This window comes from Empidonax traillii, unplaced genomic scaffold (genome assembly GCF_003031625.1).
Source record: "Empidonax traillii isolate 1590-97213 ecotype Southwest subspecies unplaced genomic scaffold, ASM303162v1 scaffold315:size618497, whole genome shotgun sequence".
Lineage (NCBI taxonomy): Eukaryota > Metazoa > Chordata > Aves > Passeriformes > Tyrannidae > Empidonax > Empidonax traillii.
The window spans coordinates 588,076-605,451 of NW_020955508.1; the positions used below are offsets into that span (position 1 = coordinate 588,076).

General features: G+C 42.6%; 1 protein-coding gene across 1 annotated transcript; it reads right to left on the reverse strand.

The window, feature by feature from the left end:
• On the reverse strand, positions 1-594 carry LOC114061160 (basic proline-rich protein-like). Its single transcript, XM_027891276.1, has one exon. The coding sequence runs from the start codon at positions 592-594 to the stop codon at positions 1-3; it is 594 nt and encodes a 197-aa protein (XP_027747077.1).
• Positions 595-17,376: the final 16,782 nt, after the last annotated feature.

Below are 17,376 nucleotides of genomic sequence, written 5' to 3' on the forward strand. Positions count from 1 at the left end.
TCACAGACGGACATCTGCTCTGGAGGGTGCCAGTGAGATGTTGACTAAGAGCCCCCCAATGCTGCTCCGCCGAAGGACCTCGTCCGTGGGGTCAGGCGGGGCGGGAGCCGGGTTTGGGGAGGGTGAGGCGGGGGTGGAGCGGGGGCTGGCAGCGGGCACACCCACCACACGGCTCCGCAGCGCTCGCCCCGCCCGGCCGGCCCCCTGCGGGCCGCGGCTCTGGGCGGCGGCCGGGGCGGAGGGAGAGGAGGGGCGGCCGCGGCCGGCGGCCGGAATCGTTTCCTGGGTAAGCGCAGCGGGCTGGGAAGCGTTTCCGGAAGGCTGGCCGCATCCCGCAGCGGTGCGGGCGCCTCCGGTGCGGGCGGCGGAGCGCAGCGGAGCGGCGGGCAGGTGCGCTCGGCGGCGGGCCGGGAGGGGGGGCGGCGGGCCGGGAGGGGGGGCGGAGGGCAGCGCAGCGCAGCGCAGCGCGTCCCGCGGCGGAGCCCTCGGTGCGCGGCCGCCCGTGGTGCCGCCGCCCCGGCCCTCTGCCCCAGGGAGCGGGCAGGAGGCTGGGGGAGGGTCCCGCCGCCCTCGCCCAGGGCGATTCCGGCGCATCCCGGCCTCAGGGGTGCGGGGCGGGGGGCGGCCGGCGGATCGCTGCCTTCCCCCGGCGTGCCGGAGCGCTGCGGTGCTGCCGCTGCTGCTGCAGAGCTGGCCCCAGCCTGGGGCGAGCGTGGGCTCTGCGCCCGCGGGCGGCCAATAGCAGCGGCAGCCGGTCTGCTTCTGGTGGTGGCGGTGCGGTAAAAAATCCTGAAAAGTGTCAGAAGTGCCTGCAGAAGTACCTTTTCTTAAAAAAAAAAAAATATTATTGTTTGAATGAGCTTTGCGAGTTCAGCTCTGTGATTAAATCGTAGTCGAGGGTTGCAAATGGGAGCGTGCGAAAAATACAGTCCTCGGAATAAAACATGGACCCCATGAATCCCACTTGGAAGTTCTCAGGAATTTGCTTGGGTCCCAAGGCAGCGACGGAGCTACTTCTGCTTGCAGCTAGAGAGAGGCTGAATTCAGACAGATAAAATGGAAAGTGTAGTGGTTTGTATTTGTACTTCATTGCTTTGCCTGCTTCTTTGCAATGTTTTATAATTCTTGGATGGGCTTCTGCGTGCTGGGAAGGATAAGTATAGTTCTTGGCTTTAAACTCAGAATAACTAAAACGAAGCAAAAAATCCAACCCCGAAGTGGTGATGGGCTTGTAGGCTTTTTGCGTTGTGGATGCTGTTGGTAGCTGTACATGGTAAATGCTGTCTGCAGTCAGTTGTGCAGGATGACAGTATCCGCAGCAAGTTTCAGTGCTTCACTAAAGGTCTGCTGCGTTGCCCCATAAGCTGAGGTATGGGTTGCTGCTGAGCTGCTGCAGCTTTGCTGTCCTCTAGCTCGACTGTGTGTTCCTCTTGTTCATTCTAGATCTGACATGTCATCGTCCTGCCGTCTCACGCTCTAGTATATTCTGAAAGACTGAATGAGCTGTCTGCCTTGTGTTTAAAACTACTTTCTGCCTGAATAATTGCATTTACTTAAAATAAGTGTGCAGATGTCCTAGCACTTAAAGAGAGAGACATCCTCTCATGGTGACCTTGGGACAAAATCTTGGCTGATTAATTTCCTTGCCTGGAACAGTCATGTGGAGTGTGGGTATTTTTGTTCTTCCTTTATTTTACAGAAATGAGTGTTTGATGGAATACTTTTTGGCTTATATTTTTGGGGGATTTTTTGCCACCTAAGGGAAAATTGAGGTCTGGAGAGGGCTCTTTGGGATGAAGAATCATTTTGTCATGTGTTAGGAAGAATACATAACTTGGTTGTTACAAGGAGGAAGATTCTTGGCTCTGAAGCAGCATGAGTGAATGTGCCTTTCCCAGCAAAAGAGTCATTTAAGCAGTAGATTACAGCTGTGGGAATCATTTGCTGGGAGATGGAATGCATGACTTGGAAACCTGTACTGTTTCTTTTGGTTTTCAGGTCTGCAGCTATGTTGTGAACCAGTGACAAAACTGGTCATTTTTGGTATGGTGTTGAGTAGGCTCTGCTGTGCTCTTCTTCAGGAGGGATGGGGACTTTCTGAGGATATACCTGAGGAGCCTACAAAGGGCTGCTGCGGGGTTTGAGTTGAAGAGAGCAGTTACTTCAGGAGCTAGATAAGGGGGAATTTGAATACTTAGATTTCCTACTGTAAGGATTTTTTAGCAGCGATTGTGAAAAACTAAAATAAATCCTGGTAGTTGGTAGGTAATGGTGAGCAATCAACCGATTACATCTTCATGAGGTAGCAAGCTCTGAGCTAGGATGTGTGTGGTCACACTTGAACAAATCATCCATGTTTAAGGCAAATGGTACTATATTCTACGTGCTGGTGGAAGACCAAGTCTTGCCTTTGTTCCCTGCTGCAAGCAAGGAGCTCCATTACTGAGAATGGTAGAGCAGGGCATGTGCTGGGTGCATTGGATCATTGCTGACCAAGCTGCTGCTGCCATGGAGAAAGTAAAGGTAATGGTAGAGTGTGTTTGGCCAGGGCATTGGCAGGAGGAAGAGTGGGATGGCTGTGAGCTCCTGGGGAATGCCAGGCACAGGTTCTCTCACCTGTGCTGTGGGTGGGACAGGTGCAGACTGAGGCTGGAGAACAGAAATGCCTGCTATTCCATAGGAGATGAGGAAAGCCTGGCTTGTTTAGCCTGGCAAATGAGGCCTGAGAGGGAATATGATTGCACTCTGTAAATACAGTAGGGATATAAACACTAGAAAGGGCGAGGAGCTATTTAATCTAAGGAACAATGTTGGCATGAGAACAAATGGATATAAACTGGCATGAATAAACTTAAGTTGGAATTTACACAGTTTCTTCCTTAAATGGACTGAGGTTCTAGAACTACCTTCAAGTGGGATAAATGGAAGCAAGCTCCTTGGCTGGTTCTTGAGGATATACTGAGGAAGTCTGTATTGTGTGCTTGGCTGTGGCAGTAGGAAATGAGGCTTAGTGACTCAGGAAAAGCCTTTCCATATGTCTGAGTTAACATAGATTTTCTACACTAGAGCTTCTTATTTTTAAAATCTGACATTCAAAACTGGCATAAAAATGCTTGCTTTACAGTTTTTATTGCTGCACAGAAGGGGTTACTGTGTGCTTAGTGGCCACTTTCTGAAATATTTTGCATGTTAGTTCCCCCCCCCCCTCCAAAATAGTGTGTTGTCTAACAGCTGCATGTAATTGTGTGGAAAAAATCCTTTTTCTTTAAATCAGAACTGTGCAAAAGAAGACTGTATGTTTGTGCGTGCGAGCTGCTTGAGCTTACTAACCTGTAGGTTAAAAAATGAACTGCAGCAAACCTTTCCCTCCCTCCCCTTATAAGTAATGCATAAATCCTCTCAAGAAAGATAAAAAAGAAGTTCTTGGGGGGCTCTACAGCAGGCTTAGATGGTGTGAACTGAGACCAGTGTTCCAAGCTATGGTGTGTCTGGAAGACTGGAATAAATGAAGTTAAAGCAAATTTGAAAACAAGTCTAGTTGAGCTAGTTGTGCATGGGATTTGTCTCAATTTGCTGTCATGCAGAATAGCTGAATTATCTGGCATGGTGGTTGCAGTAGTTGAACTTGTATGAAGTCTGTAGTTGACTCTAAAAATATTTTGTGTGCAATGTGGAATACAACCAGCTGTGGATGCTGTATAATGGGTACTGTAACTGTCAGCAGTACCTGACTACTTCTCGGAGATGTACTAAGAACAGAAATGAAAGAGCTACTATTATGGGCCAAAATAAGGGTCTCTTGCCATCAGGAGGGATGAAGAGCTCTTGCAAGCTGACTTATACTTTAGGCTGATCTATTCCCTGCTGAAATCAAATGTGAGAAAATAATGGAGAGGTGAAAATGGGTACATTTGTGATGTGCTTTTTTGACTCTGTGACTCACATCCCTTTTGCAGGGAAAAGGAGACCTTGGGACATGTCTAGCTAATGCATGAGGCTGCAGTTCCTGTTCTTGCTCCTCCAAACCCTCTTCCTGAGCTTATGGGTGTTTTTTTTTTTTTATTTATAGCTTTCGTGTCTGACACTCTCTTTCCTTGTCTTATTATGGCTTTGTGCCGGCAGAAGAGTAATCCCTGCTGTCCCTAGAGAGTTAAGGAGCAGAGGGTTTTTTTGGGATGCTCTGTGTGGTGTCCTGCTTTCGTTTCCTAATTTTTTTCCCCTTTCTTCTTCAGCCAGCTCCCTTTTTAATTTGTTGCTTTCTGCAACATTTCTTTTTCTTTTTCTTTTTTTTTTTTCTTTCCATGGAAGCAGATGTCCAAGGAAAAAAAAAGAACTGGATGCCCTTATTGAAAACCTCCTCTCTAGATACTATCTGAACCTCTGTCCTCAACTTGGAGTTGCCAGAGTAAGGTGCAACCTTTCCCTGTTTCAAAATGTTTAGTGGTTTTTGGTTCCTAATGCATATCTGGTCTGTCTGCAGCCTCCTGGGACCTTGTTGAAGCCTCTGTGACCTTTGGCCAGGAGTGATGCTTGTCAGTGGGTCTGCTTCTGGCTGTCTAAGGAATTCCCTCTTCTGCTTGGCTCTTTCACGTGGTCACTCTTAGCTCTTGTGTGGCAGAGATGGTTAGTGATCCTGTATTTATGCCATTCATGATTTTCTAGGCCTCTGTCTTCCTCATCAAGTTGCTTTTTGAGCTGCCTGAAGAATTGCCTACTCAGATATTCTGGACTATGAGAAGCCTTTTTCAGGAGTTGATCCTAGTCCTACTTGTCATTTTAGGATGGGAGGATCAGGGCTGTACAGGTCAGGCATTTGCAATATGTAGGTGAGCTTTGGGGCTATACAGGGAAATAACCATATTTTATTTTCTTTCTTAGTAATGTGTAAGATTTGATTTGCTTTTGGAGATTTACTAGAGAGTTAATTTCTTGAATCTGTGAAACTGAAACATCAAGATGTTTCTTAGGAGCATGGTCAGTTTGGAATTCCACAGTCATATATAGACATGGTTGTTTCTTTCCCACGTACATCTTCTTACATTTCTTGTGTTTATTTGCATTAGCTTTCCTCTGGACCATTATTGACTCAATCTCCCAGAGTTGCCTGCAATTCCTCACATCCTGGCCTTTATACCACAATACATTTTTTTTTATCATCACACTTCCTCTATTCACTGCTCATCCCCCTTTCCTTGTCTCACATGAATGTGTTAAGCAGCCAAAGCCTGAGCGTATGTCTCTGCCAAACTTCATTGGTAACTTCAGTTCACTTCAAGAAGAGACAGTTTACTCTTACCTTTATCTTCCTTCTGTTTTTCAGTCATTTATCTCCCCGCATAGGACTTTTTCTTATTGCTGTCTGCCTCATTTCCCCAAGAAACCCTTCAGTTTTTTGGTAAGGGATATGGATGACATCCTTTTGGAAGTTCACGTAGATCAGGAGGAATGGGCGTACCTTGTCCATGTTTGGCACCTCTGAAGAACTCAGGGCATCTCTCAGTACAAACTGTACTGACTCTTGTACAACAGCCACCTTATCCAGGTGACAAATACTCTCCTTTTATCATTAGCATCAGTTAATTATTGTGCCAGTAGAGGTGTTAGTCTTTGCAGCTCTGTATTCCCCTGGAACCTTACTGAGATTGCTGTCTCTTTTACCACTTTCCATTCATCTTCGAGGCGTGTTTCAAGTGCTGCGTTGCAGAGCTCTGTCAGAAGAATTTGAAGGAAGCACTGCAGACAGTGCCCTCAGATTGCTAATGAACACTTTTTTATCTGTGCCTCATCTGAGAGGTCCTTGCTGCCGAAGTCTATTGCCAAGGGTATAACGGCAGACCCTGCAGCAAGGCAACTGGAAATGAATGTAGGAGTCTGCCCTGACAAAGACAGCAGACACTTGGCCTCCATCACTTGCAGGATAGTGAGCTGACCTTGGGTGGTGGACTTTTTATGCTTTAGAAAGATGATACTCGATTTACCTGGAGATCTAAGGTTAACCTCGAAGTTGTGTCTCCCAGCGTCAAAACCATTCTCTTTTTTTAGCTGAAATGCATTGAGCTTCAGTCCCCCTGAAAATGTGTTATTTGTTTGGATAAGCATTTAGATGGTGACTTCTGCTGCTGAACAAACCTTGCATCTGAGTATAAAAGTGATGAGTGCCTTTTTAAAGTGGTCTGCGTAACAATTAGGATGATTAACTAGATGCAAATTTCTGCCTTTATCGGTAGTCTGCGCTGCATTTGATAGTGAAAACTGATCTCAGATGAAGTCAGATGCAGTTTACTCTAGGAATCCATGAATGTAAACTGCTAACTTGAGTAGTAGTGCATTAAAAGTAATGATATGTGACACAGAAAGGTTTCCTAGAAAATAAATATGCAAATTTTTGCTTCTGATCTTAATACCATATACCCAGCGTCTGTAATTCTGGTTTGTTTTGTTATGAATAGTACTACAGCCATAAAGTACTTTAAGCAAACTCCTGGAAGACTTACATTTGACAGTTTAATCTGTTGGACTTCACAATATAAAAACCTCCACTAAAATCTCTATGGTGTCTTTCTATATCTATGTCAAAATAGAGTTGTAACTCAATGATTTATTACTATTTGGCTGTCCTTATTTTCTGTAGAAAACAGGAATCTTTCATTCTTTCTTTTGTCTTCCTTGCTGGATTACGTTGCACCCCGGATAACGTATTTATTCTGTCAGTGAAACATCAATTCTGCCTGCCTTTGGGAAAACCCTCCTGGAAGCACTAGTCGTGCTTTGCTGTGATATGCTTTTAAGCAGTTTTGCAGTGTGTTAAGCTGTTTTGTTGGAGGTTATTTTTTCTTTCCCTTTAGTGCAAACACAGTTTAATTTTCAAAGGCACCAAAAGGAACATTTCTAAACTACTTCTACAGATTCCAAGTGTAGATTATGCATTTAAAAATACATGCATTTAATATTGATGTTAACATATGTTTCATGCAATACTCTCTCAGTCACAGCTGATTTTTTTTTTCTTATGTCTATTAGCTCATTATGGAGGGAGTTTTCCCAATGTAACTATTGTGTGTGAAGGACAGATTCCAAAGGGAAGGAAACTGGCAGGCACTAAATGTTCCCTACCTTTATGAATTAACTTGTTTGAACAGAAGAAACTACCATAAGCTTTACATATTTTGTTGTTGTCTGTTGTACAAACATGTCTTTCCTTTGCGGTGTTCTCAGGGTAGAAAGCCCTCCAAATAGTTATTAAATGGCAATAATTTGGTGTGACTAATATTGGCACAAATTACTTAAGCCTCTGTTGGAAACCTCATAACTATAATTTCTCAGATGAGTTGGAGGGAGATGCTGCAGAGTGCTTACTGACCAGATGCAGAATTCAGAAAATGAGGAGCTTGATATTAAGCCATCCTATGTATTTAATACAGAATTTCATTATAAGGAACTGGAAGCAGTAGTTTGGATAAATATGACAACTAATTCACTGCTCTTGTGTTTACACTTGCCTTGTTAATTCTATTTCCAAAGAGGATTATTGTTATGAAGAGTTATTTCTTAGCAAGGTATTGAATTGTGTAGCTTCGGAGGAAGCTGTGCAGAGAACCAGCATGAAAGATGAAAGGGAACTGCAAGGAAGAGAAATGAGGAGGATTGCTCTCCCATGGAGAACTCTGCACTTGTCAGATTAAATTAGGATTTAAATGTGGCATAATGGAAAGATAGTTTAGTTAGGTTGTTTAAATGAGTTGAAGGTAAGTACATATAGGGCACAATCTATGAATATACAGAAAAGTTCATCTGGAAGTAAATATAGTAGGCAACCTGGGTATTTGCCATACATATGGCATTAAGGAAACCTCCAGCACTACATGATGACCTTATCTTGTGAGCATCCTGCATGCCTCCTATGTGAGCAGGAGATGCAGGATCTCCATGTTGGTTTTTTTTCTTTGATATCCATCTGGATATAAAACCTCTGGGGATTGTTAGGTCCACCAGGCCAGGCACCCAGATAGAGTGGCAGGCTCGAGGTGTCCTGGCAGTTTTGTCATGGGAAACTTGTGTTTTTCTGTGGAATGGCTGGCCCTGGATGTGTGCTAAGTCACTGTAGTGATGCTGGCCAGCAGAAAGGGGCAGGAGGTTAAAAGTATTAGGACAGAGTTAAGTTTTGGTAACTCCCTTTGCTAGAGTGATGGAAGGTATTTCAAAGCAATGAAAGTAATCTATGTGAAAGTTCCCTGCAATTTTTTCTTCCCTCTTGAATGCTCAAGTGGTCATTTTTCCTGCATAAAGCTTCTTTTTTCCTCTGATGCTGGGAAATGGAGAGCAGGCAGGGTCTGTGTTGACGTACCAGGAAAGTTTGAGGTCTGTTTTACTATCTTTAAACATATGGAGAGATAGCCTGCTACCAGGATAGAGAGGGGCTAGTGCTGCGGTGATGAAGTGGGTACATTATTTCTGGGGAGGAAGAGGAGTGATGTGGAGCTGATGTGGCTTGGAAAGTGAAATCCAGTGCTTGTAGAGGAACTATACACTAGCACTGGCCCATGTCCTTCCTGCCTTCTCTTGCTGCAGCTGTGCCGTCTCCTCTGCCGTACCGCAGAGTCCTGCATCTATCGGTGTTCACTGTCTGTAATGGTCCTGTATTGCTTTGCCCTTGTTGCTGAAGGAGGGTGCTGCAGTCCAGGAGAGGGGTGTTTGCCCCAGGCATGGAGGAAGTGGAGCAGGAAACTGGGCTGCCCTTGAACAGGTCTGCTAGCCATGGAGGGAAGGATGAAGCGGCAGAAGCATTACCAGTCCGCTCCTTCCCATCATTGCAATGGGAGCAGGGCGTATCCGGGGATCTGGAGACTTTGAAGCCTATTAAAGATAGATTAAAAGCCCATCTTGATGATACATAATTTCATGAGATACCAGTGCATAGGGTGGGTGTGTGGTTGTGTAAAATGGTAATACCCCACCCATATTTTGTGTTATCTCGGCTAACAGTATGGTATCATATCATCCATTAGTTACTGTTAAATTCTTGTTATGGTTTGGGACTTCTAGAAGAAATTGAAATGCTAAAAAAAATTTCTTCTTTTAAGAAATTAAATTTTATTCTGATAATTGTCTTCTCCCAAAAGTATAGATGTAAAAGTCAGCTTAAAAATACAACAGAAATGGAACATATACTGATAGGTAAATGGAAAGAGGAAGGTTATACAGGTAATTCCACTTGAATCTGAAAGATGGCAAGAATTGCCTTCTCGGGAAGTAACTCATATTTTTAGAGTCGTGTGGGAGCCTGTTTGCTTTTTTTTTTTTTCTTTCCTCCCTCCTCTGTCTTTTTCCCATCACAATTTAAGAAAACAGTCAAACAACATGAGAACCATCAGTAAAGGGAGTGGTGTAACTAACACAGCTGTATGAGAAAAGATGCACGTACTCAGACGAACAGGATTTTTTGTTTTTTTTGAGAAGTTCAACATTTGTTAAGTTCTCAAATTTAGGAAAAATGTCTGATGACACTTGTGTATTTGAAAAGAGAAGCATTGAAAAAGAAACATGTTTCTAATTATTTGATGTTTGCTTGGAAATGTTTGAGATCAGACTTATTGTTAGATAACTTTGCAGGCTGGTAAGATGACTATCCAAGGATATTGAAATAACACAAAGCAGTGTTGCTTTAAACATGTGCTGTTATTTAAGAGTGTGCAAGAGCTGCTAGCAAACCATGCTTCACTATATAAGTGTGTTTTAACCTTATTTTTATAGTCTTTGCATGCTGTTACATCATCATTGGCATGTATAAACTTTTTCAGTACAATATCCTGTATATTTCCCTATGCAAGTATGGATTTAAACACAGGTAAACATGATGATCCTATATATGCCAAAGTGTAGGAAGCTCTCAGGTAGAGGCATATGAGCATTTAGGGACCAGTAATTCTTTTTTTAAAATCATTATTTATAGATATGTCCTTGTGTGATAAAGATGGTGCTGTTTGCCAGGGAAGGGTTCCCTGGGAAATTTGTCTGCAGCCTAACAGCATGTCAGTACTGTGCTGCCCTTGTACTGAAGTGTAACTCTAATGGCAGACCACAGAAAATTCAGGTATTCTCAGTGAGAGGTCTGTGTGGGGAAGGGGGATCAAGAGGGATGATTGGGAGGCTCTGGAGGATATCCATGAGACTTAATGCCAAGGATGTCCTGAAGTGATGGGACCCTCAGAACATTGTTAAATGTTTGTACCTCAGGTGAGAGCCTTGTTTCTGTTGTTTCCTATCTTGCTTTGGGCTAGAAATCAGCCAGCACTACCACATGCTGGTTCTGAAATACAGTCTTCACGCTTTGGTTTTGGACTGCACGTGTGTGTAGCAACAGATGCAGTGGTGTGATGTGGTTTTACTTACTCAGGCAGAAAAAAGGGGGATCCCTCAGTGCCTACCTGGTCCTACCAACAAGTCAGGAGATGATGCTCATTCTTCTCCCTCCTTTCCAACCTATGTGCATGTGTTGCAGTGATGGGAACAGCTGACAGGCAGGACATGGTGAGGTGCATCCCTAAATTAGTGACAGACCTTGCTGGTCAGAATTGTATGAAGGTGTCTCTCTGGCAGCAGTGGCTCTGGTGACCCTTGTAGCCCCGGAGACGTGGCAGATGAGAGCTGCTTCTGTCCTGGCTTTGCAGTAATCTGGAGGCTTTACTGAACAGTCTACCCTGCCAGTCTCTGGAGAGAAACAGGAGTTGGCGGCTGGCTGCCTGCCATCCTGCAGCACAGAGCCTTGGTCTGCTGCTGCTAAGCCAGCAGGTAGGAGTGCTAGCTGGGCGGAAAACATTTTGTGGGATTTATCCAAAATAAATATCTAATTTTGCATGGGTGAGGCTGAAATTCTTCAGCTGCGCCTCCTTCCACAGCAGAAGAGAAACCTGCCTTCCTTGCAATGTTTTCTCAAATTTTTTTGTGCAAATGCAAGGTAAAACGATTATTTTTCTAAATTTAAAGCTTGGATCCTCCTTCTTTGAGTTCTGATGGATGTCTAGGTCTATACTGCTTTGGAAAACTGTGTGAAGAGAGAGAACCCGGACTTCTCTGGACCTTCCCCAAAAGATTCACATTGAGACATTTAGCTGGTTTCTTTGCTTTTCCTTTGTGCTTCTACATAGTCCGTGAAGTGTAAATATAGAGCTGGAGAAAATAGCACTTGATCTGGTTGACAGTATCTCTGCTTGCACTGGCACTTAAATGAAGAAATATGAGCTTCTGCTATAAATCAGAAGTTTGAGATGGTAGCCCCTTAATTTTTGGCCCAGTAAATCCTTTTGCTCCTAGAAAGCTGTTAAAGTTCATCTCTGTAAAGTCCCGGGGATGTTTTAAATCTGTGGGTTAAGTAACACATGTGTGCAAGAGTTTAAAATCAAACTGCTATCCCACACAACATTCCAGCTGTAAAACCAAAACTGGGCAGTGTGGGCCTGATTCAGGAGATGCTGATCCAACTGCAAACCTAACTAGTGTTAAGCTTTAGCTTCTGCTGCCTGTACTATTTTTGCTGTGGTATAGGGATGGAAAATTCACAGGTTGCTGATGTTTGTACTAATGTCATTAGTTCTCCCAAAATAATGGGGTGAATACTTTTTGCGTAGTGGCCTCAGGCTCTCGTAGAGCGTTCTTACTTGGCACACGATATTAGCATATCCTGAGTTTGCCCTCTGCTAGGTGCCAATACTTGAAAACTTCCTCAAGCAACCAGTGTTCAGGCATGGAACTGGGCTTTCCCCATTCTGAGATTGCTCTTTGAGCTGAGATTGCAAGCAAATGTTTTTGGCATGGGTAAGTGCAATGTACTGTTATGGCAGGATGTGAATCCTCTTGCAGAAGGTGAGCTTGGAAGGAGGTCTTCAATCCTCTAGCGTGTCCATCATGGTAGAGAATTAAGCTGAATTTGCTTAGATTTTAGAAACTGACAGGAGATGCTCTAAGGAGAGTGATGCACATAGTTCCACAGAGGAGTTAGATAATGAAATCAGCTACAAAATGTAGCAGTAAAATAAGCCTAAATCCCTTGCATGGAGTTAGGCACTAACATCTCTATAAACTGGAGCAGTGGGGAGCCATGTATAAGTACAATATAAACCCATTTAAAGGTGTTTTTGAGGTTTCTTTCTTTCCTTCCCTTGTCTGTTTTAGGACAGACAAGGGTTTATCCTGAAGGATTCTAAATACTCAAATGTGAGAATAAGTGTGTTTTGTTTTCTTTTGCAGAAACTGAAGTTTGTGTCTAGGAGTTTTACACATAAGCTATGTTCTTTACATTTCCTTGGTTACTCCTAATGCAATTGTGTCTATAGCTTTTTTTTGTCTCTAATTCAGAAGCTGATTCAAATGCTTTCATGGCACAACAGGGAGTTTAAAAAGGCCATGAGAGAGACCCTGTGCAAAGCTTGTCAAGTGGCCACAGCTGGTTGGTAAAAATGGATGATTAAAAACTAGTGTTTTCCAAGGGCTTGTAAGTTGAATGTGACAAGCTCATTGATAAGCCATGTTTCTGCCTCTCTCAAAAGCTATGGATGAAAGAAACTTTTCCTTGAAACAGCAATGTACATGTGAATGGTTGGCTCTTGTGGAGGCTAATATTTTCTTACCTCAGATTGTATCTGCACACCATATGGAAATTAGTAAAATTATTGCTTACTTTTGAAATGGATGTTTTCATAGTTGTTAGCCATAACTAGAAAGCAACACAACTTAATAAAGTGCTTCAACTTGAAGCAAAACAGTTCGATTAAAGGATTTTCAATTGCAGAGAACCTCACAATTTGACAAGGTGAGAATAATGCAGCTGGAGCAGATTGGTTTTAATAAGTATCTGAAAGAGGAAAAGCACTAGTAAAATAACAGTGTGGGGTTTATACCTTCTGTTGGGAGCAGGTATTTTAAAAAAAAGGCAGCTCTATTGGGAATTCTAACTCTAGTGCTGTTATCTTAAGAGGCACCAGAGATGGCCTCAGAAACTGAGTTTACTATAGAATGGCAACTCATTGTTATAATCAAGATCAGAAAATTTTCTTATTGCTTCTGAAGTGGAGTAATCTTAGGAAGCTTTTACATGCTTATTTCCTTTCTTTGCCTATTGCTTTTTCGTGGTATAACAATTTCTGTATTTAAAAACACCTTTTTTGTAAAACCTTTATCTTCAAAGATAAAAGCAAAGTATTTATTATACTAGCATGGAGTTGACAGCTTTTAATTGCTTTAAATACAAAGTTGAGAAATGGCATGCCAACAGGAATTTTTAGATCTTCTGGTTTTCCTGGTGTCACCTGCATTTCTCCATGTTAATATAACTTGATAGTTGTTCCCGTGACCCAGTTACTCTTTTTATGCTTTCCTTTCCACATCGAGTCAGATAAGCACAAACATTTCATCTATGTTAGAAATGAGAACTTTTGTCTTCGGAAACGAATCACAGGACACTGGAAGGGGAGAAGGGAGAACAGCAAGTCTTTTGTCTTTCCTTGCATTCTGAATGAAATTGTGTAGGTAGATGCTGTGTTTAAGTCCTGTCACACTGATGGGGTTTTCACTGCCCTTATGCTATCCCTGAAGAAAGCTTCATTACTTCCACAGTAACCGGTTAGGTTGCTTGGAGGTGGGATCTACAGTCATAAAAACTTACGGGGACCAAGCAACATGCAGAACTGGAGAAGTACAGAAATGGGTTTAGGAATAAGCTAAGTGAGAGCTGCCCAGATGTCTGCCTCACGTCCTCTGCACCCTCTTCTCTTGAGGTGCCTCATGCTATCACAGGGCAGCTAATGAGTGATTTTAGGCTGGCTGCTCTTTCTCCCAGATGAAGTTGTGCCACCCTCCCTGGTGAGGAGATGTCCTCCCTCAGGTGAAAACAAGGCTGGCTTTATTTCTGAGGAAGCCCTGCATGACATGTACGAAGAAGAGGTAGCATGACAGGGAATGTCCCCCCCAAAATACTGGTGGTGATACATGAGTTTCTTAAACTGTATTAATTTTTTGAACGGCAAACTTCAGATGTGCGTTAGCAATGACTGTGTTGTTAGAGGAGACCTGTTGATGCCACAACTCAGACAAGTGGCATGTTTTGGACTTCACTCTTGAGATGATAATCAACTGTTAGCCCATATTATAAGGGCAGAAAAAGGTATTACAAGAAATCTGTAGGATGAAAGTAAGAGCTGGGAGTGATGATGGTATACCAGACACTTCCTGATTGCTTTTATCACAGATGATCTGTTTGCCTGAATAGCCACTGGTAATCATAATCATTTAGGTCCTTCTGTCTTTCTCTAGAGGAAACAAATCTTACTTTTAACCTCCATCCTGGTCTTGTGTAAATCATGAATTGCTTTTCTGTTTCATTAGGCTGCTGTCAGCCATCAGATGTGGGACCATATTATTAGTAGTAGTAAGGAATTCTGATGTTTTAATTACCTGTGTGCTGCACTTCTGAGTGCTATGAAAGGGATGCTACGCTCTGCCTGTGCATCCAGGAAGGCACAGTGAGAATAGTACTTGGAATTTTTTTCTGTAAATTTTTGAGTGACTGCTGTTAAGATTGGCATGTGTATATAACTCTTCAGCACACAGAACATTAATTGCTGATCCAATTAATTTTGGAATATATAACCAGTAGAACTTAACTCCAACAAATTAACTCTCACGCTCTCACATATTAAAACTGGTTGAAATTTTGTGGTTTAATTTCTTGTCAGCCACCCCTTTGTGCAAACGTATACTTGTTATCTTGGTACAGCAGTGTAGGATTGCTGAGGAAGAGCGCTGTGTGCAACCGAGCTGGAAGTTCTCATGTATCCCTTCCACAGCATGGAACGACTTAACACCTCCTCTCAAGATCTGTGGCACAGTCGTGCCTGCCTGCAGTTAATTGCTTGACTAATTCCCTGTGTTGGTGGTTGCAGAGATGGTAATAGCATTGCTCTATATTAGCTACTGTATGAAGAACAGAAATTAATAGGTATATTTTGTTAAAGAAAATGTTGGTTTTCTTGAGGTGATTTTTCCTACCGGGAGGAAAACACAAACTTTGAATTTCTCTTTCTCAGCAGACTCTTACTTCTTGGAATAAGTGAAACAGAAGCTTGGGTTGGAAGGAACCTTAAAGATCATCTTGTTCCAACTTCCTTTCATGGGCAGGGACACCTTTCACTAGACCAGGTTGCTCAGAGCCCCTTCCAACCTGACCTTGAACACTTCCAGGGAAGGGACATCCACGGCTTTTCTGGATAACCTGTGTCAGTGCCTCACCACCCTCCCAGTAAAGAATTTCTTCATAATATCTGCTCTAAACCTGGTTGCTTTTGGTTTGAAGCCATTTCCCCTTTTCTTGCTACTACATGCTCTTGTAAAAAGTGTCTCTCCTTTCGTTAGGCTCCCTGAAAGAGAACATCATGGGGTTTTAGGTGTTGTTTTGCTTTTTGGTTTTTGGGTTTTTTTAAACTTCTGCTCTAAGCATTGAAGTGTTGTGTTTTCATTCTTTGTGTATTTCTTGATTTGGTTCTAATAGAATATGAACATGTATAAAAGTTATTTATTTTTCTAAATGGTAACAGCCGTGCTGCGTTTGAAGCACAATGTGTGTTTACAGAAGAAACAGTCAGTCTTTTGATATTTTAAGTTTTAAAACAGATATTAAAGGGAAAAACAGTTAAACCTTGAATGGAAAATGGGACAAAATGCAGCATAAATTAATCCGTTGGTAGACTATGCCAGAGTAAACTACCCTTTCTTTTCCCTACCTTAAAATGTGAGTTAAGATACATATTTTTATTTTATCTGGTCTGTAGTAAACCATTTATTATGACAGTTGTAAGAGTTAAAAAGCAGTTAAGGGTTGTGCTAGAGGGGAAATAATAGAAGAGCAAAGGAGACCCCTAGGCTGGGAAACGACTAGGGGTAGGATATTGCCACAAAAAATTCGTTAACCAGAAGTTAGAAATGCTCAAAAGGTGCATTAATCTTGTTGGTATTAAACAGACATATAGGTATATCAAACAGTGCACTGTAGAGGTCTTGTCTAGGATGAAATGAATTGTTTTGATAATGAGAAATGAGAAAGATAATTTTAAATCCTATTTGGTATGAGAAGGCTCTTTGTTCTGAGCACAAGCACTGGCTTACCCCACATAATACCCAGCATTTTGGGAGGACATGCTTTGGGATTTCATGTCTCTTGCTTTATCTGGTCTTTCCCTGTCTCCTTTCCAGCTCTGCCTCAGTTTACCTTTTTTTATCACACTTTTTATTTCTGAAGTTGTACAGTACACTTCCTTGTGCTCATAGCTCTGGAGAAGCTAATTAAAGCAAGTCTTAGCTAATTGTCTTTGGAAGTGGCACAAAGGAATAACTGGACTGGCTTGTTCAGTCTGGGAAAAGGGAAAAGTGCTCTATAGTTCCTGGGCTTTTGACTGTTTGTGGCTATACAGTTTCCCAGACTGTGGTTTCAGTTTCCTATTTGGCTGCTTGGATCTTACCAGAAGGTGAATTCCAAAAGCTTGAGCAGGGTTTTGGTTTTGCTTGCTGCAAAGGCTTTGGCAAGGACTTCACTGCATATGTAATTATGATAACAGTACATTAAATACCGAACGTTGCATACTATGTTTCTATTTATTAAATACTATCATTTACTGAATTTGTATAGTTCATAGTTAGGTTGTGTGTAGCCTGAAAACCCCCAGGTTTGGGGCTTAGTTTGTATTTTGGAGTTGTCTGTATTAAAAGTACCAAACAGCATCTCCCCTCCCTGATTTTTTTTTAAATGTCAGTGTAGCCCTACTGTGGATAAGTGATTGTGTCTTTAAACATAGTGCTGGAGAAGGACAAGCAGTCCTAGGAGCAGTGCTAGGAGTTTCCTTCTACCAGCGTTCCCTACTCTGTGATGTTTAAGTTAGGGGCTGCCTATTCTGTCTCCATCCCGTGAAAATGGGGAGTGATGATTCAAGTAGTGCCTGTTCTTGTTTCTTGCAGACCTACAGAGAAAATCAAGGCGTCTCTGTAAGGTCGACAAGGAAGAACTTAAAGCAAGGATGAGGGTTGGTCTCCCTAAATATTCTACTGTTTTTAAAATCTTCATGGCAGCAATTTGAGATATTATCTAGAGAGTCGTTGGTGAACCTTTTTTTCAGTTGGTAAGCTCTGTCCTGTGTAAGACTGAAAGAACAGTGTAGAAAATTAATTTTTCCTCTCTAATGGAAGGCATTTGCCAGCCTTGTTACTGATGTATGGTATGTTAATTCTAATTAACCTGTTGGAATTGGGGCAACTAAGAAAAGATGGACTGTGAGGAGAAGTGCTAACTTTGGGTCACCCATGGTCAAGACTTAAATATGGCATTGTGCGTGTTTA